This window comes from Ornithorhynchus anatinus, chromosome 19 (genome assembly GCF_004115215.2).
Source record: "Ornithorhynchus anatinus isolate Pmale09 chromosome 19, mOrnAna1.pri.v4, whole genome shotgun sequence".
Classification (NCBI taxonomy): Eukaryota; Metazoa; Chordata; class Mammalia; order Monotremata; family Ornithorhynchidae; genus Ornithorhynchus; species Ornithorhynchus anatinus.
Window position 1 is genome coordinate 269,308 of NC_041746.1, and position 15,528 is coordinate 284,835.

Consider the following 15,528-nt stretch of genomic DNA (forward strand, 5'->3'; position numbering starts at 1 on the left):
CGGTGGCGGAGGCTGCGGTGGCCACGGCGGCCGCGGTGATGTCGGGAGGGACAAAGGGGGGATTATTTCCCCTCCAGCTCCCGCCGGCCCGACCGACCGGCCACCTCTAAGTTGTTGTGGCCTTAACGCACGGAGTGAGGCTGGGTGCCGGGTAGCGAGTGAGGATCCCGGAAGTCGAAAAGGGATGGGAAATCTATGTGGCCTGGGCGTCCAGGGGGATCACCCTGGACAGGCCGGATTGGCCAAACCCAAGTCCCACTGGACCTTCTTGGCCCAACCCAAACCTGGCTACTTCCGACTGATACCCAAAGTCTGTCGCTCAGCAGTGGTGGCAGTCATGGCCTGGGCCAGGCAGGCAGGGGGTCGGGGTGAGGGTGGGGACGGGAGGTTCTGACTTGAGGCGGAGGTGGCACCTCGGCTCCTCCTGAGCCTGCAGACCTGCAGGCAGCCAGTGCCCAAGCCTAGACGGGAAGTGAATCTGGACAACTTTTCTATGCCTCAGTTACCTCATCTGTAAAATGGGGATTAAGACGGTGTGCCCCATGTGGGACAGGGACTGTGTCCAACCTAATTAACTGGTATCTACCCTAGCACTTAGAACAGTGCCTGGCACATAGTAAGTGCTTAACCAGTACTATTTTAGAAAAGAGACAGAAAGGGAGAGAGGGGTGGAGAAGGGAGAGAGGGAAAGAGCCACCAGGGATTATTATCCCCTCTTGTCAGAAGAGGAAACTGATGCCAGAGAGGTTGGGACTTGCCTGAGGTCACACAGTGGGTCAGGGCAGAGCCGGCACTGGAGTCTGGTTCTCCAGCCTCTCGGCCCGTGGTTTTCTAGCTGCCAGCCCATCCCGTCTCTTTGGCAGCGGAACATAAAAACACCCAGGGCCTGCTCCCTTTAGGCCCAGGGCCCTGCTCACCTCCTGGGCAGCCAGAGCGGGTAGCAGAGGAGAACACACCTCTGAGTTAGGAGACCAGCAGGGGAGGGCAGAGGGTTTTCCTCTTCTTCCTCTCCATCTTCTTCCTCCTCCTTTCCCTTCTCCTCCCTCCCCTCCATTCCCCATTTATGCCCCCTCCCCTTTACGCTTTTCCCCCTCCTCCCTACCCTTCCCCCTTTCCTTCTCCCTCCCCCCCTTTACTCTTCCTCCTTAATGCTTTTCCTCCTCTCCCTCCCCTACCAACTCTTCCCCGCTGCCTCCTCCTTCTCCTGCTCCTGCCCAGCTCAAGGCTCTGGTTTTGATCTTCCTCGTGGGCATATGGTGGAGGCTTTGTGTTGGAAAATGTTTTCTTAGACCCTGAATGAGCCTTTGTCTGGCCGGGCTCTGCGGGAACGTTGGGATCCCGGCAGACGGGACAATGGGGCAGGCATGCGGGAGGGCGGGCGGGCTGGTTTGTGGGCGGGCGTGCGGGCCTGTAGGTGGACACGAGGGCAAGGTGTGTAGGTGGGCATAGCGGGCATGCAGGTGGACGGGTGTACGTGGGCAGGTAGGTGGGTGGGCAGGGCTCTGACCAAGAAGCTTCCCCCTCTAGACTGTAAGCTTGTTATGGACAGGGAATTTGTCTGCAAATTCTGTTGTAGCGTACTCTCCCCCAAGTACTTAGTACAGTGCTCTGCACAGAGTAAACGCTCAATACATACCATTGATTGATTGATTATCAGGCTGTGGGGACCCTGATGTCGCCCTCAACGTCTTCTTGAGAAATGGATCAGCACTTACCACTGTAGCCCTCTCCCCAGCTCCACCCGGCCCCTGCTCCAGCCCGTCCCCTGCCAACCTACCCCCGGAGGAGCCAGGGGAGCTACTGTTTGAGCGATTCCTAGGGGTTATTCTATGCAGAGCAGGGTTTTGGACACCTACTGTTTACCCTCTCCCGTTAGACTTCTCCTTTTGGGGCTGCCCTGTCCTAGTTACTTACTGTGCAGAGCACTGTACTGAGCATCTATACTGGGCACAGTACTGAGCTGGGCACCACCTGGGTGTAGGACGCTGTGCTAGGTGCCCACTGTGTGCAGAGCCCAGAGATCTCTGGGTCACTGGAGACTGGACGGCCAGGCCCGCTCAGATCTAGTCTTGCTTCATTTCAAGCCAGGGAGTCGATCCATCAGTGGTATTTATTGAGCGCTTAACTGTGTGCCGACCACTGGACTAAGGAAACAGCACGTGTCTCTTCTTTGAGCCTCAGTTCTGAGTAGGCCTAGGCCCATCGGGAATGGGGCCCGAGAGGGAGGAGTTCGGCCAAGCCCAGGACAGAGCGGCCCAGCTGGCCCGGCCCACCCAACTCCCAACTCCCAACTCCCCTCGTTCCATCTCTGACTCTTCCTCCAGTGACCCAGCACGGACCATCCGACCCCCCGACTCTCCTCCCTCCATCCTTCTAAAAAACCATGGTAGAATAGATCGAAGGTCCCTGCTAGCAGGGGCAGGGTCTTTTATCGTCTTTCCACGAGAAGCAGCGTGGCTCAGTGGAAAGAGCCCGGGCTTGGGAGTCAGAGGTCATGAGTTCGAATCCCAGCTCTGCCACCTGTCAGCTGTGTGACTTTGGGCAAGTCACTTCACTTCTCTGGGCCTCAGTTACCTCATCTGTAAAATGGGGATTAAGACTGTGAGCCCCACGTGGGACAACCTGATTCCCCTGTGTCTACCCCAGTGCTTAGAACAGTGCTCTGCACATAGGAAGCCCTTAACAAAAACCAACATTATTATTATCGTAAGCTCCCAAACACCTCACCTGGTGCTCTGCTCACAGTATTAAGCGCTTGTGGGCAGTGTGCTCTACTAGGCAGTTGGGAACAAATAACAGAAGTGAAAGACACAGTCCCAGTCCTCAGTGACTCACAATCTAACACCCTGAACCCACTGAGCCCTCCGATCAACTGACTCAGGAATCCGCCTCTGTGTTTTGGGGGAGGGTGCTCAGCACCGCTGTCTCCAGGAGCTCCTACCTCCTAGCAGGACCAACTGGCAGGCACCAGGAACCACGGGCAGGATCCCGTGCCCTTGTGGGAGCTTCTGCTAGGAAGCAGTAAAGCCAACTGGTTAGAGCCTGGGCTTGGGAATCAGAGAACCTGGGTTCTAACCCCAGCTCTGCCACTTACCTGCCGGGTGACCTCGGGCAAGTCCCTCCACATCTCTGTGCCTCAGTTTCCTCATCCGGAAAATGGGGATTAGCAGCATGGTGTAGTGGATAGAGCAGGGGTCTGGGAGTCAGAAGGTCATGGGTTCTAATCCCAGCTCTGCCGCTTGTCTGCTGTGTGACCTTGGGCAATTCACTCCATTTCTCTGTGCCTCAGTTACCTCATCTGTAAAATGGAGATTGAGACTGTGAGTTCCATGTGGGACAGGGAATGTGTCTAACCCGATTTGCTTGTATCCACCCCAGTGCTTAGTACAGTGCCTGGCACATAGCAAAAGCTTAATACCATAATCATAATTATTATTACCCCCTATTGCTTAGTCTGTGAGCCCCATGTGGAGCAGAGGCAATGCCCAACCTGATTATCTTGTATATACCTCAGTGCTTAGTACATTGCTTGGTGCATAGTAAATACTTAGCAAATACCATAATAATAATAATGAAAATAATTATTGTTGTTATTAGTAATAATAATTGTGGGATTTGTTAAGCGCTTACTATGTGCCAGGCACTGTACTTAAGCGCCGGGGTGAATACAAGGAAATCAGGTTGGACACAGTCCCCGTCCCGCATGGGGCTCACATTCTTAATCCCCATTTTACAGATGAGGCAACTGGGGCACGGAGAAGTGACATGGCCTGCCCGAGGCCACACAGCGAACGTTATTATCGGGACAAGGCAAGGTGACCGGGGCAAGCTGAGTCCAGGTCCGGAGACCAGGTGAGGAGATGCCAGGCCCCCCGAGGAAGAGGCCCGTGGCCCGTTCGGGGTTCATGCAGGTTCCAGAGCTGACCTGCGGGGCCCGAGGTCACAAGTCAGGCGAGGGGCTGGTGGGAGCAGGGGTCGGAGCCGAGGCCAGGGAAGGATGGAGCTAGGGAAGGGGTGGAATGGACCAGAGATCCCGGAGCCCCTGGGGGTGCTGCCCGGGCTGCAACCCCGCCCTTCCCGCTCAGCCTGTCTGGCCGCGGGGTCCGGCGGCCCTGTACCGGGGACTTTGGGTGGCAACAGGCTTTGGCGAGCCGAAGCCGAGAGAGGAGGGGGATGCCTGAAGGGACCGGCCGCCACAGCGGGCCCGTTGGCAGACACGGCTGCCTCTGGGTTCCTCCTCCTCCTCCTCCTGCCCGGAAAGCCAAGGCGTGAGACCCCAGGCCGTCGAGCCCACCTGGCCGAGGAGCAGGGCCCGGCTGGTGACCCCCGCCGACCCCGGGCCCAGGCCCAGGCCCAGACCCCCGCTCCAGGGCCGGGCCCGTTTGAGGGTCGGCAGCGGCCCCTAGTGGCCGGGGGGCGGGGACCGGGGTGCGGGGTGCGAGTTCTGCCGTTGGCCGTCTCCCCCCCCCCCCCCCGGGAACGGGACCATTCCGTCAAAGCAGGTCTGGACAAGCCCCCCCCCCCCGCCCCGTCCCGAGGTTGCCCATCCACCTGCGGGCTCGCCCCCTCCTACCCGGCCTGGCCGCCCCGCTCGTCCAACTGCAGTTGGAAAAATCACGGGCCTGGGAGTCAGAGGACCTGGGTTTTAATCCTTGCTTTGACGCGTGTCCGCTCTGTGATCTTGGGCGAGTCCTTTGACTTCCCTCTGCCTCAGTCTCCTCATCCGTAATGTGGGGATTAAATCCTACACCCTCATACTTCGACCGTGAGGCTCACGTGGGACCGAGACCGCATACTAATAATAATGTTGGCATTTGTTAAGCGCTTACTATGTGCAGAGCACTGTTCTAAGCGCTGGGGGAGATACAGGGGAATCAGGTTGGCCCAGGTGAGGCTCACAATCTTAATCCCCATTTTACAGATGAGGTCACTGAGGCACCCAGAAGTGCCTCGCCCACAGTCACACGGCTGAGAAGTGGCAGAGTCAGGACTCAAACCCATGACCTCTGACTCCTAAGTCCGGGCTCTTTCCACGGAGCCTCATTGCTTCTCTAATAACTCAAGCACTTAGAGCAGTGCTTGGCCCGTAGTAAGCGCTTAACAAATACTATTAGTAGTAGTGATAATGATAATGTGATTTGTGAGCCTGCTCACTTGGCTCCTCTGATACCAACCTCTTCCCTGGGCCTCCCGCCCGCCCCCGTCCTGCCTCCGGCCTGGAGCTCCCTCCCTCCTCATAGCCCCCCCCCCCCAAAAGGCGCACCTCCTCCAGGAGGCCTTCCCAGACTAAGCCCCACTTTTCCTCGGCTCCCATTCCCTTCCCCGTCATCCTGACTCGCTCCCTTTGCTCTTCCCCCGTCTCCCCGCCCCAGCACTTAGGTGCGTATAGATAATTATTATCAATGTCTGTTTACTTGTATTGACACAGCACTTGTGCAGATTTGTATATATGATCGTGGCTCAGTGGCAAGTGCCCGGGCTTGGGAGTCGGATGTCATGGGTTCGAATCCCGCCTCTGTCACTTGTCCGCTGTGTGACTGTGGGCAAGTCACTTCACTTCTCGGTGCCTCAGTGACCTCATCTGTAAAATGGGGATGAAGACTGTGAGCCCCATGTGGGACAATCTGATGACCCTGTATCCCCCAGCGCTTAGAACAGTGCTCTGCACATAGTAAGCATGTAACAAATGCCAACATTATTATTATTATGTTTCCCCCCCACTCTAGACTGTGCGCCCGTTGTGGGCCAGGATTGTCTGTATTTGCTGTCTTGTGCTTTCCAAGCGCTCAGTGCAGTGCTCTGCACACAGTTAGTGCTCAATAAATACGATCGAATGAATGAATAAATGAACAGGCGGCGCCCACGGCCCCACCGGAGGGTGGAGGGGGCAGCCCGGGCCTTCTTCCCGGACCACCGGCCCCCGACCCCGCTTCCCGCCTTGGCCCGGGGGGGAGGGAGATGGGGGGAGCCAAACCGGGACCGTTTGGCCACCCGAGGTGGCTACTGCCCTCGGACCCGCCCCGCATGGGGCCGGCGAGGGAGCCTGGAGGGAACCATTCCGGGGGAGGCAGTTTATTCCACCAGACCCTCCCCACAAATCACATTATTATTACTACTACTGATAACGGTATTTGTTAATAATAATGTTGGTATTTGTTAAGCGCTTACTATGTGCAGAGCACTGTTCTAAGCGCTGGGGTAGACACAGGGGAATCAGGTTGTCCCACGTGCGGCTCACAGTCTTAATCCCCATTTTTTACAGATGAGGGAACTGAGGCACAGAGAAGTAAAGTGACTTGCCCACAGTCACACAGCTGACAAGTGGCAGAGCTGGGATTCGAACTTCTTACGAGGGGCCACGCACTGCTCAAAGTGCTGGGGTTAGATGCAGTCTCGGTCCCACGTGGGCCTCACAGTATAATAATAATAATGTTGGTATTTGTTAAGTGCCTACTCTGTGCAGAGCACTGTTCTGAGCGCTGTGGGAGATACAGGGTAATCAGGTTGTCCCACGTGAGGCTCACAGTTAATCCCCATTTGACAGATGAGGGAACTGAGGCACAGAGAAGTGAAGTGACTCGCCCACGGTCACCCAGCTGACAAGTGGCAGAGCGGGGAGTCGAACTCATGACCTCTGACTCCTAAGCCCAGACTCTTTTCCACTGAGCCACGCTGCTTCCAGTACTACTATAAGAGTGTAGGATTTAATCCCCATATTACAGGTGAGGAGACTGAGGCACACAAAAGTCAAAGGACTTGCCCAAGATCACAGAGCAGACAAGTGGCAAAACAAGGATTAAAACCCAGGTCCTCTGACTCCCAGGCCTGTGATTTTTCCACCAGGCTGCAGTGTGGCTCAGTGGAAAGAGCCCGGGCTTGGGAGTCAGAGGTCATGGGTTTGAATCCCAGCTCTGTCACTTGTCAGCTATGGGCAAGTCACTTCACTGTGCCTCAGTTACCTCATCTGTAAAATAGGGATGAAGACTGTGAACCTCATGTGGGACAACCCGACTGCCCTGTATACCCCAGTGCTTAGAACAGTGCACTGCACATAGTAAGCACTTAACAAATACCAACATTATTTTACTACAGAAAACCAAGGCCAAGCCAAACTAGCTTTAGAACCGATTCACTGATCCCTAACCTCTTACTCCTCACCCACTTCCCATGCTTCCAGAAGGGCAGTGGTCCCTCCTTAACTCCCCCTTCCAGCACCCCTTCGTTCGTCTCCTAAACCACACCTGCTCCCTCCCCACCTTTATCTCAGACCCTTCTCTCAGCCACCTGAGGAAGTGTCCATCATCAGCCCCGGCTGAGCACACCATGCTGTGCCTCAGCACAGGATGTGCCCCAATCCACGCACCGCCTCCAAGCTCAGACTGCCCTGTTTGCGGGTCTGGGAGTGAGGAAGGGGACCGAGGACATCGACATCTCTGTCTAGCACCCGTTATGGGCAGAGCACCAGGCTGGATGCCTCCTCTGGGCAGAGCCCTCAACCGGATACCCACTGCGGGCAGAGCGCCGGGCTGTACCCTCAGCGGATGGCCCTGCCCAAGACGCGAAGGCCAATAGCTCCGTTTAGGATCCACGTTCCTGCTCAGGTACTCAACCAGCACGCGGCCGGAGACTTTCATTTTCAATCTTCTGCATGTGACAGGCTTCCTCCCCCGGACCACCCCACTCCATAATCCCTGGATGGGAGCCCAAATACAACTCATTTTAGCCAGACTCTGTTTTCAGGGACAAGAACTTGAATCGCGCTCGGATTCTGCCTGACATTTTTGGTGACTTGTAAACCGTTGAATTTGGCAGGTTGCCACAGCCACATTCTCTAAAAATTGCTGAAATTAGCACGGGGCCTGTTCATACAAAATCCTCTCGGGCTTGACTCCAAGGCAGTTCCCCCAACAGGCAGGTAGTGTTTCGAGGGTCCCGACACTAGAGTGGACCATCTGCTCCGGTCCTCGGCCACACGCGCCCAGAGGACTACGGGCCGGTGCTCACGGGAACTGGGCAGACTTTAGCAATCACCTCCGGTCACTCCTCGGGCCTGGAGCCCCACGCCTACCCCAAGTGTGCACAGCAGAGTCCCCCCCCACCTCTCCCCCATACCGCGCTCCACCCCCGGACTCGGGCCGGGCCTCGGGAACGGGAATGTGGGAGCTTGGGGGGGGGGGGGGGGACGGTGCAGAGAGCGCCACAGCCGGGACTTCCCAGCTCACGCTTTTAATATAACCTGAATGCGACTCAACGTTACAAGCGGTGAGGCGCTGCCAAAATGCCGGCTGTGTGCGGTACAGCCCACCCCCCTCCCCCCGTCCCCTCGGCAGCTAGTCCCTCCGAAGCGAGATGGTCTCCTCCTGGATGCCGTCTTTGGTGACAATGCAGATCTTCAGGGCGTCCCCCGTGTACACGTCCCTCTCGGCGGCAGAGATGAAAACGTCTTTGACCAGCTGCAAGGCCTTTCCCAAGGTCAGGGGAACGTGCTCCACGTTCTGCATGTTCTTGAAACCGATCTGGCGAGAGGGCATCGCACCGATAAGCGCACCGAGGAAACACGCCCCACCAGATGGTTCTGGGGCCCGGCCCCCCACGCCAATCCCATGGCACCTGAGGGAAAGGCAGGGAGGGTCCCGCCCTCGACACTCCTCCCCTCCCCAGGCGCCTCCAGCCCCAGCCCGGACCTGGGGAGAGTACGGCAGAGAGTACCCACGCACCCTGACCTCAAGGGGCTTACAGTCTAACGGGATGCACAGCACTGTACTAAGAGCTTGGCAGATGACAACAGAGTTAGTAGCTTGGTCTGAAGCCTGACTCTACTACACTTTGTTCCCTAAAAAACTCACACAAAGCGAGAAATTCTGAAGCATGTGTAGAAGCAGGTATGCAAACAGAAAAAACACAGAGATATCACGTTCATAAGAGCGACCGTGCGTGCTCTCTCTCTCTCCTCAGAGAGCAAACGGAACAATGAAGTCCCAAAATGAGGGAGGCAAACACAGCACAGGGAGGAGAGAGTACAGCAGAGCAGAAGGCAGAGTGGGAGGCTGGAATGAGAGATTTACACAGGAAGTGCTATGATGTTTTGGCCGGGGGGAGGGGGTTTTAAATGTCTGTAAAGCGCTTATTATGTGCGAGGCACCGTACTAAATACTGGGGGAGGAGGCAAGACCATCAGGTGGGACACAGCCGGCGGGCTGACAGGACCCCGGAGGTCGCCGAGGCGGCCATTACCTGATTGTCCAGCAGTGGCTGGAGCATGGCGCTTGCCGAGCCTCCGGCCTTGAAGCTGTCCCTCTGGTACGAGCCGACGGGATCGAAGCTGTACACCGCGCCCTTCCCTGGGAGGGAAGGAAGAAAGGGAGGATGGGCCGGATGGACTGACGGATGGACAGTGTGGTCCCGCCAAAGCCCTTCACGGCTAGGAACACAGAGCTCCTCTCTTGGAACAACTGTTGGCAGCCGGAGCCCCAGAGCCCCCAGCGCCTCGAGTCTCCGGAGGGCGAGAAAAACCGCTGCCCGGCGGCCGGAGACCCTGCTGACTGACAACAGGGGCGGGCAGGCCTCCCAGGCTTACTCATCCCCACGGCGGCAGCGGACTGAGTCCCGGGGACACCTCTCCCCGACAAGAGGACCAGAGGAAGAACTGTTTGGGCGCTGTGGGGCCCATCTTCACTAGGCAGGCCTCTGCCCCTTACTGTGCTCTGCGGGGAACAAGCCACTTCTTCTCCAGGAGGGCCCACTCATGTGACAGAGCAGAAACAACCCTTCCACCTGCCTGCCCCCCAGCCCGGGGCCCGGGAACCAAACCACGCTGGCTTCACTGCGCTACCGCCCTCGGTTCCGATCCGGAACGGCGCTGGCGTCCTCGGCTGGATGCGGCCCGGATCCCGGCCGGGTGCCCCCCAGCCACCTCCCTTGGGCTGACCTTCCTCGTCGAGGCCCCCGATGATGTTGTACACGTAGTACGGGAAGAAGCGCCTCGAGTACAGGATAGTGGATAGCATGGCCGCAATGGCCCCGGTGGTCATGGTCTTGTTGTTGGAGTGTTTGTACATCTGCGGGAGGCAAGGACAGAGACGGGCGACGAGGTGAATGGGGCGGGGGGAGAGGGAGGCCTGACCAGACCCAACACATCCAATCACTCCCTGCTGTGGGGTCCCTCTGGTTCCGCTCTCGCCCCGGCCCGCTACCGCCAGAGGAGCAGGGTGAGCCCTGCTACCTTTAATCTTGCTTCAATGATTTTGGTGAGCGTCAGGCAGTCTCCATGAAAGCCACTGCATCCAATGACCGTCCGGTCCGTCCTGGAAACGCAAACAGGAGGAAGAGTCCGTCGTGACCACCTGCCCTCCGTTTGTGCCTTGAGGACTTTGTGGGAACTGGTCTCGGGGTGGGAGGTGGAAGACGTTCGCCGACGGTCGCCCCGGCGGACGCCTCTCGCCCTCTAGGGACCCGGGTCCCTCCGGGGGAAAGGGGGCGGGGTCTCGTAGGAAGCCCACTTACAGTTTGTAACACTTGGGGTTGTCCCGGCTGTGAATCGAATAACCTTCACTCAGTCGTGTGTCAGAGGCAACGATAGAAAAGTCTTCTCCGGCAATTGCCAGGACGGTCCTAGGAGACGGAAAGAAAATCACTTTAGCACTCCTGAAGAACGGGTGGGGACCCCCTCTGGGCAGCACCCCAAATCCCAAGTGGCAGGCAGGAGGCCGGGAGAAGAACCGGCCCAGAGCCGAGCGTGAGAACAGGATCAGGAGGTCGGCGCCCTCCCCTCTGGTCCCGCCATCCCATCGGCAAACCCCTAGCACTGGGGCAGGCAGCCATTTCTCTATTCCTCTTACGTTTCCCTCTCCTCCTCCACTCGCATTTCACCACTGATGGCTGTGACTCGGTTTCCCTTCTGCTCCCACTGGATGCACGTAGCCCTGAGCCCACAGGGTGTAACCTAAGGAGCCAATGCCATTCCTCCCGATGCATTTCAGGTCTTTTTTATATACGGTATTTATTAAGCCCTTATTAAGTGGCAGGCACTGTGCTAAGCTGGGCAGCGAGCCCAAGTGGGGCTCCCTCTCTTAATCCCTATTTTACAGATAAGGCAATCAGTCAGTGGCATTTATTGGGCGCTTAGTATGTGCAGAGCACTGTTCTAAGGGCTTGGGAGAGTACAAGAGAAGGGGCAGAAACATTCCCTGCCCAGAAGGAACTTACAGTGCAGTGACCGGACATTAATATGAAATCAAAATTTACTGGGGCACAAAGACGTGAGGTGACTTGCCACGATCACACAGCAGACAAGTGCAGAGCAGGGATTAGAACCCATGCCTTGGGCTGGAGCCTTAATTCGAGGAGGAGGCACTGTTTGAGGAGCAAGTTTCGGGAACTAACGGTCCAAGAGGGAGAGCGAACATGGTGGGGAGCAGCCGACCTGCACTGGGGCAGGGACGGGGGACGTTCCCGGGGGACGGGAGGGGTGGTTAGCAAAATGCCAAGTTCATTCATTCAATCGTATTTACCGAGCGCTTACTATGCGAGGATGATGGTGCTATTTGTTAGGCGCTTACTATGCACCCGGCACTGTGCTAAGCGCTGGGGTGGATACAAAGTAATCGCGTCGTCCCACGAGGGGCTCAAAGACTTAATCCCCATTTTACAGATGAGAGAACTGAGGCACAGAGTAGAATAATAATAATCATCATCATCATGGGATTTAAGCGCTTACTATGTGCCGAGCACTGCTCTAAGCGCTGGGGGAGGTACAGGGTCATCAGGTGGTCCCAAGTGGGGCTCACGGACTTAATCCCCATTTTACAGATGAGGGAACTGAGGCAGAGAGGCGAGGTTAAGTGAGTGGTCCAAAGTCACACAGCCGATATGTGGCGGGTCCAGGATTAGAACCCATGACCTCTGACTCCCAAGCCTGGTTCATCCATCCATTCATTCAATCGTACTTATTGAGTGCTTACTATGTGCAGACCACTATACTAAGCGCTTGGAATATACAATTTGGCAACAGAGACAGATCACCCCTGCCCAACGATGGGCTCCCGGTCTAATCGGGGGAGACAGACGAACAAAAACAAGACAACGTAATCATGATATTATTATCCAGCACTGAGAACAGTGCTGTGCACATAGTAAGCGCTTAACAAATACCAACATCATCAAGAGCAGGGGAGGGGAGGGGGCACCGGATTAGATAAATAGAGAAGCAGCGTGGCTCAGTGGAAAGAGCCCGAGCTTGGGAGTCAGAGGTCATGGGTTTGAATCCCGGCGCTGCCACTTGTCAGCTGTGTGACTGTGGGCGAGTCACTTCACGTCCCTGGACCTCAGTTCCCCCATCCGCAAAATGGGGTTGAAGACCGCGGGCCTCACGTGGGACAACCTGATGATCCTTGATCTCCCCCAGTGCTTAGCACAGTGCTCTGCACATAGTAAGCGCTTGTGAGAAGCAGCGTGGCTCAGTGGAAAGAGCACGGGCTTTGGAGTCAGGGCTCATGAGTTCGAATCCCAGCTCTGCCACTTGTCGGCTGTGTGACTGTGGGCAAGTCACAACTTCTCTGTGCCTCAGTTCCCTCATCTGTAAAATGAGGATTAAGACTGTGAGCCCCACGTGGGACGACCTGATTCCCCTATGTCTACCCCAGCGCTTAGAACAGTGCTCGGCACATAGTAAGCGCTTAACAAATACCAACATTATTCATTAACATTAAATACCAACATGATTATTACATTATTCTTAAAATGGGGATGAAGACGGTGAGCCTCACGTGGGACCACCTGATGCCCCTGTCTCTCCCCCGGCGCTTAAAAGAGTGCTGTGCACATTGTAAGCACTTAACGAATGACAAGATTATAATTACATTATTATTAAAACGGGGATGAAGCCTGTGAGCCTCACGAGGGACAATCTGATGCCCCTGTATCTCCCCCAGCGCTTAGAACAGTGCTCGGCACTTAGTAAGCGCTTCACAAATACCAACATTACTATTAAAATGGGGATGAACCCTGTATCTCCCCCAGCGCTTAGCACAGTGCTCTGCACCTAGTAAGCGCTTCACAAATACCAACATTATTATTATGAAATGGGGACGAGGTCTGTCTCTCCCCCAGCGCTCAGAACAGTGCTCTGCACATGGTAAGCGCTTCACAAACACCAATATTATTATTCAGGTCTCTGTGCCTCAGTGTTCCCCTCTGTAAAACGGGGATGAAGAGTGTGAGCCTCAGGTGGGACCCCCCGATGCCCCCCGTCTCTCCCCCAGCGCTTAGCACAGTGCTCTGCACCTAGTAAGCGCTTCACAAATACCAACATTATTATTATTAAATGGGGATGACAAATACCATTATTATTATTAAATGGGGACGAAGTCTGTCTCTCCCCCAGCGCTCAGAACAGTGCTCTGCACATGGTAAGCGCTTCACAAACACCAATATTATTATTCAGGTCTCTGTGCCTCAGTGTTCCCCTCTGTAAAACGGGGATGAAGAGTGTGAGCCTCACGTGGGACCCCCCCCCGATGCCCCCGTCTCTCCCCCAGCGCTTAGCACAGTGCTCTGCACCTAGTAAGCGCTTCACAAATACCAACATTATTATTATTAAATGGGGATGACAAATCCCATTATTATGATGAAATGGGGACGAAGCCTGTGTCTCCCCCAGCGCTCAGAACAGTGCTCTGCACAGAGGAAGCGCTTCCCAAACACCGACGTGACGACGCTTATTCCCAAACACCAACACGACCGGGCTAATTCTGAGTAAAGTGCGCTTGGCGGTGGGGCCTTTACCCTCCGTTGAAGGCGTAGGGGGAGAAACGCAGGCGGACGGGTCCGGCCAGGCTGCCCGCCTCCGCCTCCGCCTCCGCCTCCCGCTCGAGCTCCGGGAACGGGGCGGCGAAGGCGGCGAAGGTGGCGGCGGAGAGGGAGGAGAGCGACGACAGGGAGGAGAGGGAGGACAGCATGATGGCGGCCCGCCGCCCCAGGCCCACGGACAAGCGCCGCGCCCGCCGCCTCACAACCAAGATGGCGCCCGGCACCAACGGAAGAGGGAGAACGGCCCCAGCCGCCTCGCGCAGGACCGGAAGCGACGTCACTCCTCCGCTATCCCTCCACACCCCGCCCCTAGGCGCCGCTCTAGCCCCGGCCCGGCCCCCCCCCCTCGTCTCGCCTGCTCCCGGCCGACACCGCCCCCTGCCGGCCCAGCGCTGCCTCGTTCGTTCATTCGATCGTATTTATTGAGCGCGCCCTACGTGCAGGCCACTGGACTAAGCGCTTGGAAGGGACAGATCGGTAACAGGCAGAGACAGTCCCTGCCCTCTGACCGGCTCACAGGCTAATCGGGGGAGTTCAGACAGTCATTCATTCAATCGGATTTAGTCAGGACAATAATAATAATAATAATAATGTTGGTATTTGTGAAGCGCTTACTCTGTGCAGAGCACTGTTCTAAGCGCTGGGGGAGACCCAGGGGAATCAGGTGGTCCCACGTGGGGCTCCCAGTCTTCATCCCCATTTTACAGATGAGGTCACTGAGGCCCAGAGAAGTGAAGTGACTCGCCCACAGTCACACAGCTGACAAGGGGCAGAGCCGGGATTCGAACACATGACCTCTGATTCCCAAGCCCGGGCTCTTTCCACTGAGCCACGAGCTCTTACTATGTGCAGAGCACTGGACTAAGCGCTTGGAATGGACAAATCAGTAACAGAGACAGTCCCTGCCCTTTGACCGGCTTACGGTCTAAGCGGAGGAGTTCAGTCAGTCATTCATTCAATCGGATTTAGTCAGGACAATAATGATAATAATAATGTTGGTATTAAGCGCTTACTATGTGCAGAGCACTGTTCTAAGCGCTGGGGGAGATACAGGGGAATCAAGTTGTCCCACGAGTGGCTCACAGTCTTAATCCCCATTTTACAGATGAGGTCACTGAGGCCCAGAAAAGTGAAGTGACTTGCCCGCAGTCACACAGCTGACAAGTGGCAGAGCCGGGATTCAAACCCATGACCTCTGACTCCCAAGCCTGGGCTCTTTCTGCTAGGCCACGCTGCTTCTCCTAACGTTGGTATTTGTTAATAATAATGTTGGTATTTGTTAAGCGCTTACTAGGTGCAGAGCACCGTTCTAAGCGCTGGAGGAGATACAGGGTCATCAGATTGTCCCTCGTGAGGGTCACCGTCTTCATCCCCATTTTAATAATAATGTAATAGTAATGTTGGTATTTGTTAAGTGCTTACTAGGTGCAGAGCACTGTGCTAAGCGCTGGGAGAGATACAGGGGAATCAGATTGTCCCACGTGAGGCTCACAGTCTTCATCCCCCTTTTAATAATAATGTAATAATAATAATGTTGGCATTTGTTAAGCACTTACTATGTGCAGAGCACCATTCTAAGCGCTGGAGGAGATACAGGGTCATCAGATTGTCCCTCGTGGGGCTCTCATTTTTTAATCCCCCTTTTTACAGATGAGGTAACTGAGGCTCAGAGAAGTGAAGTGATTTGCCCAAGGTTCCACAGCTGACAAGTGGCGGAGTTGG

General features: G+C 55.9%; 1 protein-coding gene across 1 annotated transcript; it reads right to left on the bottom strand.

Moving 5' to 3' along the window:
• Positions 1-8,210: 8,210 nt before the first annotated feature.
• PSMB1 (proteasome 20S subunit beta 1) lies at positions 8,211-14,092 on the bottom strand. The gene is made up of 7 exons (XM_029047675.2): positions 14,006-14,092; positions 13,783-13,972; positions 10,504-10,611; positions 10,223-10,304; positions 9,929-10,058; positions 9,235-9,341; positions 8,211-8,516 (listed from the first exon to the last, which is right to left on the bottom strand). The coding sequence occupies exons 2-7, from the start codon at positions 13,953-13,955 to the stop codon at positions 8,331-8,333; spliced, it is 786 nt and encodes a 261-aa protein (XP_028903508.1). The 5' UTR covers positions 13,956-13,972; positions 14,006-14,092; the 3' UTR covers positions 8,211-8,330.
• Between the last annotated feature and the right edge of the window lie 1,436 nt (positions 14,093-15,528).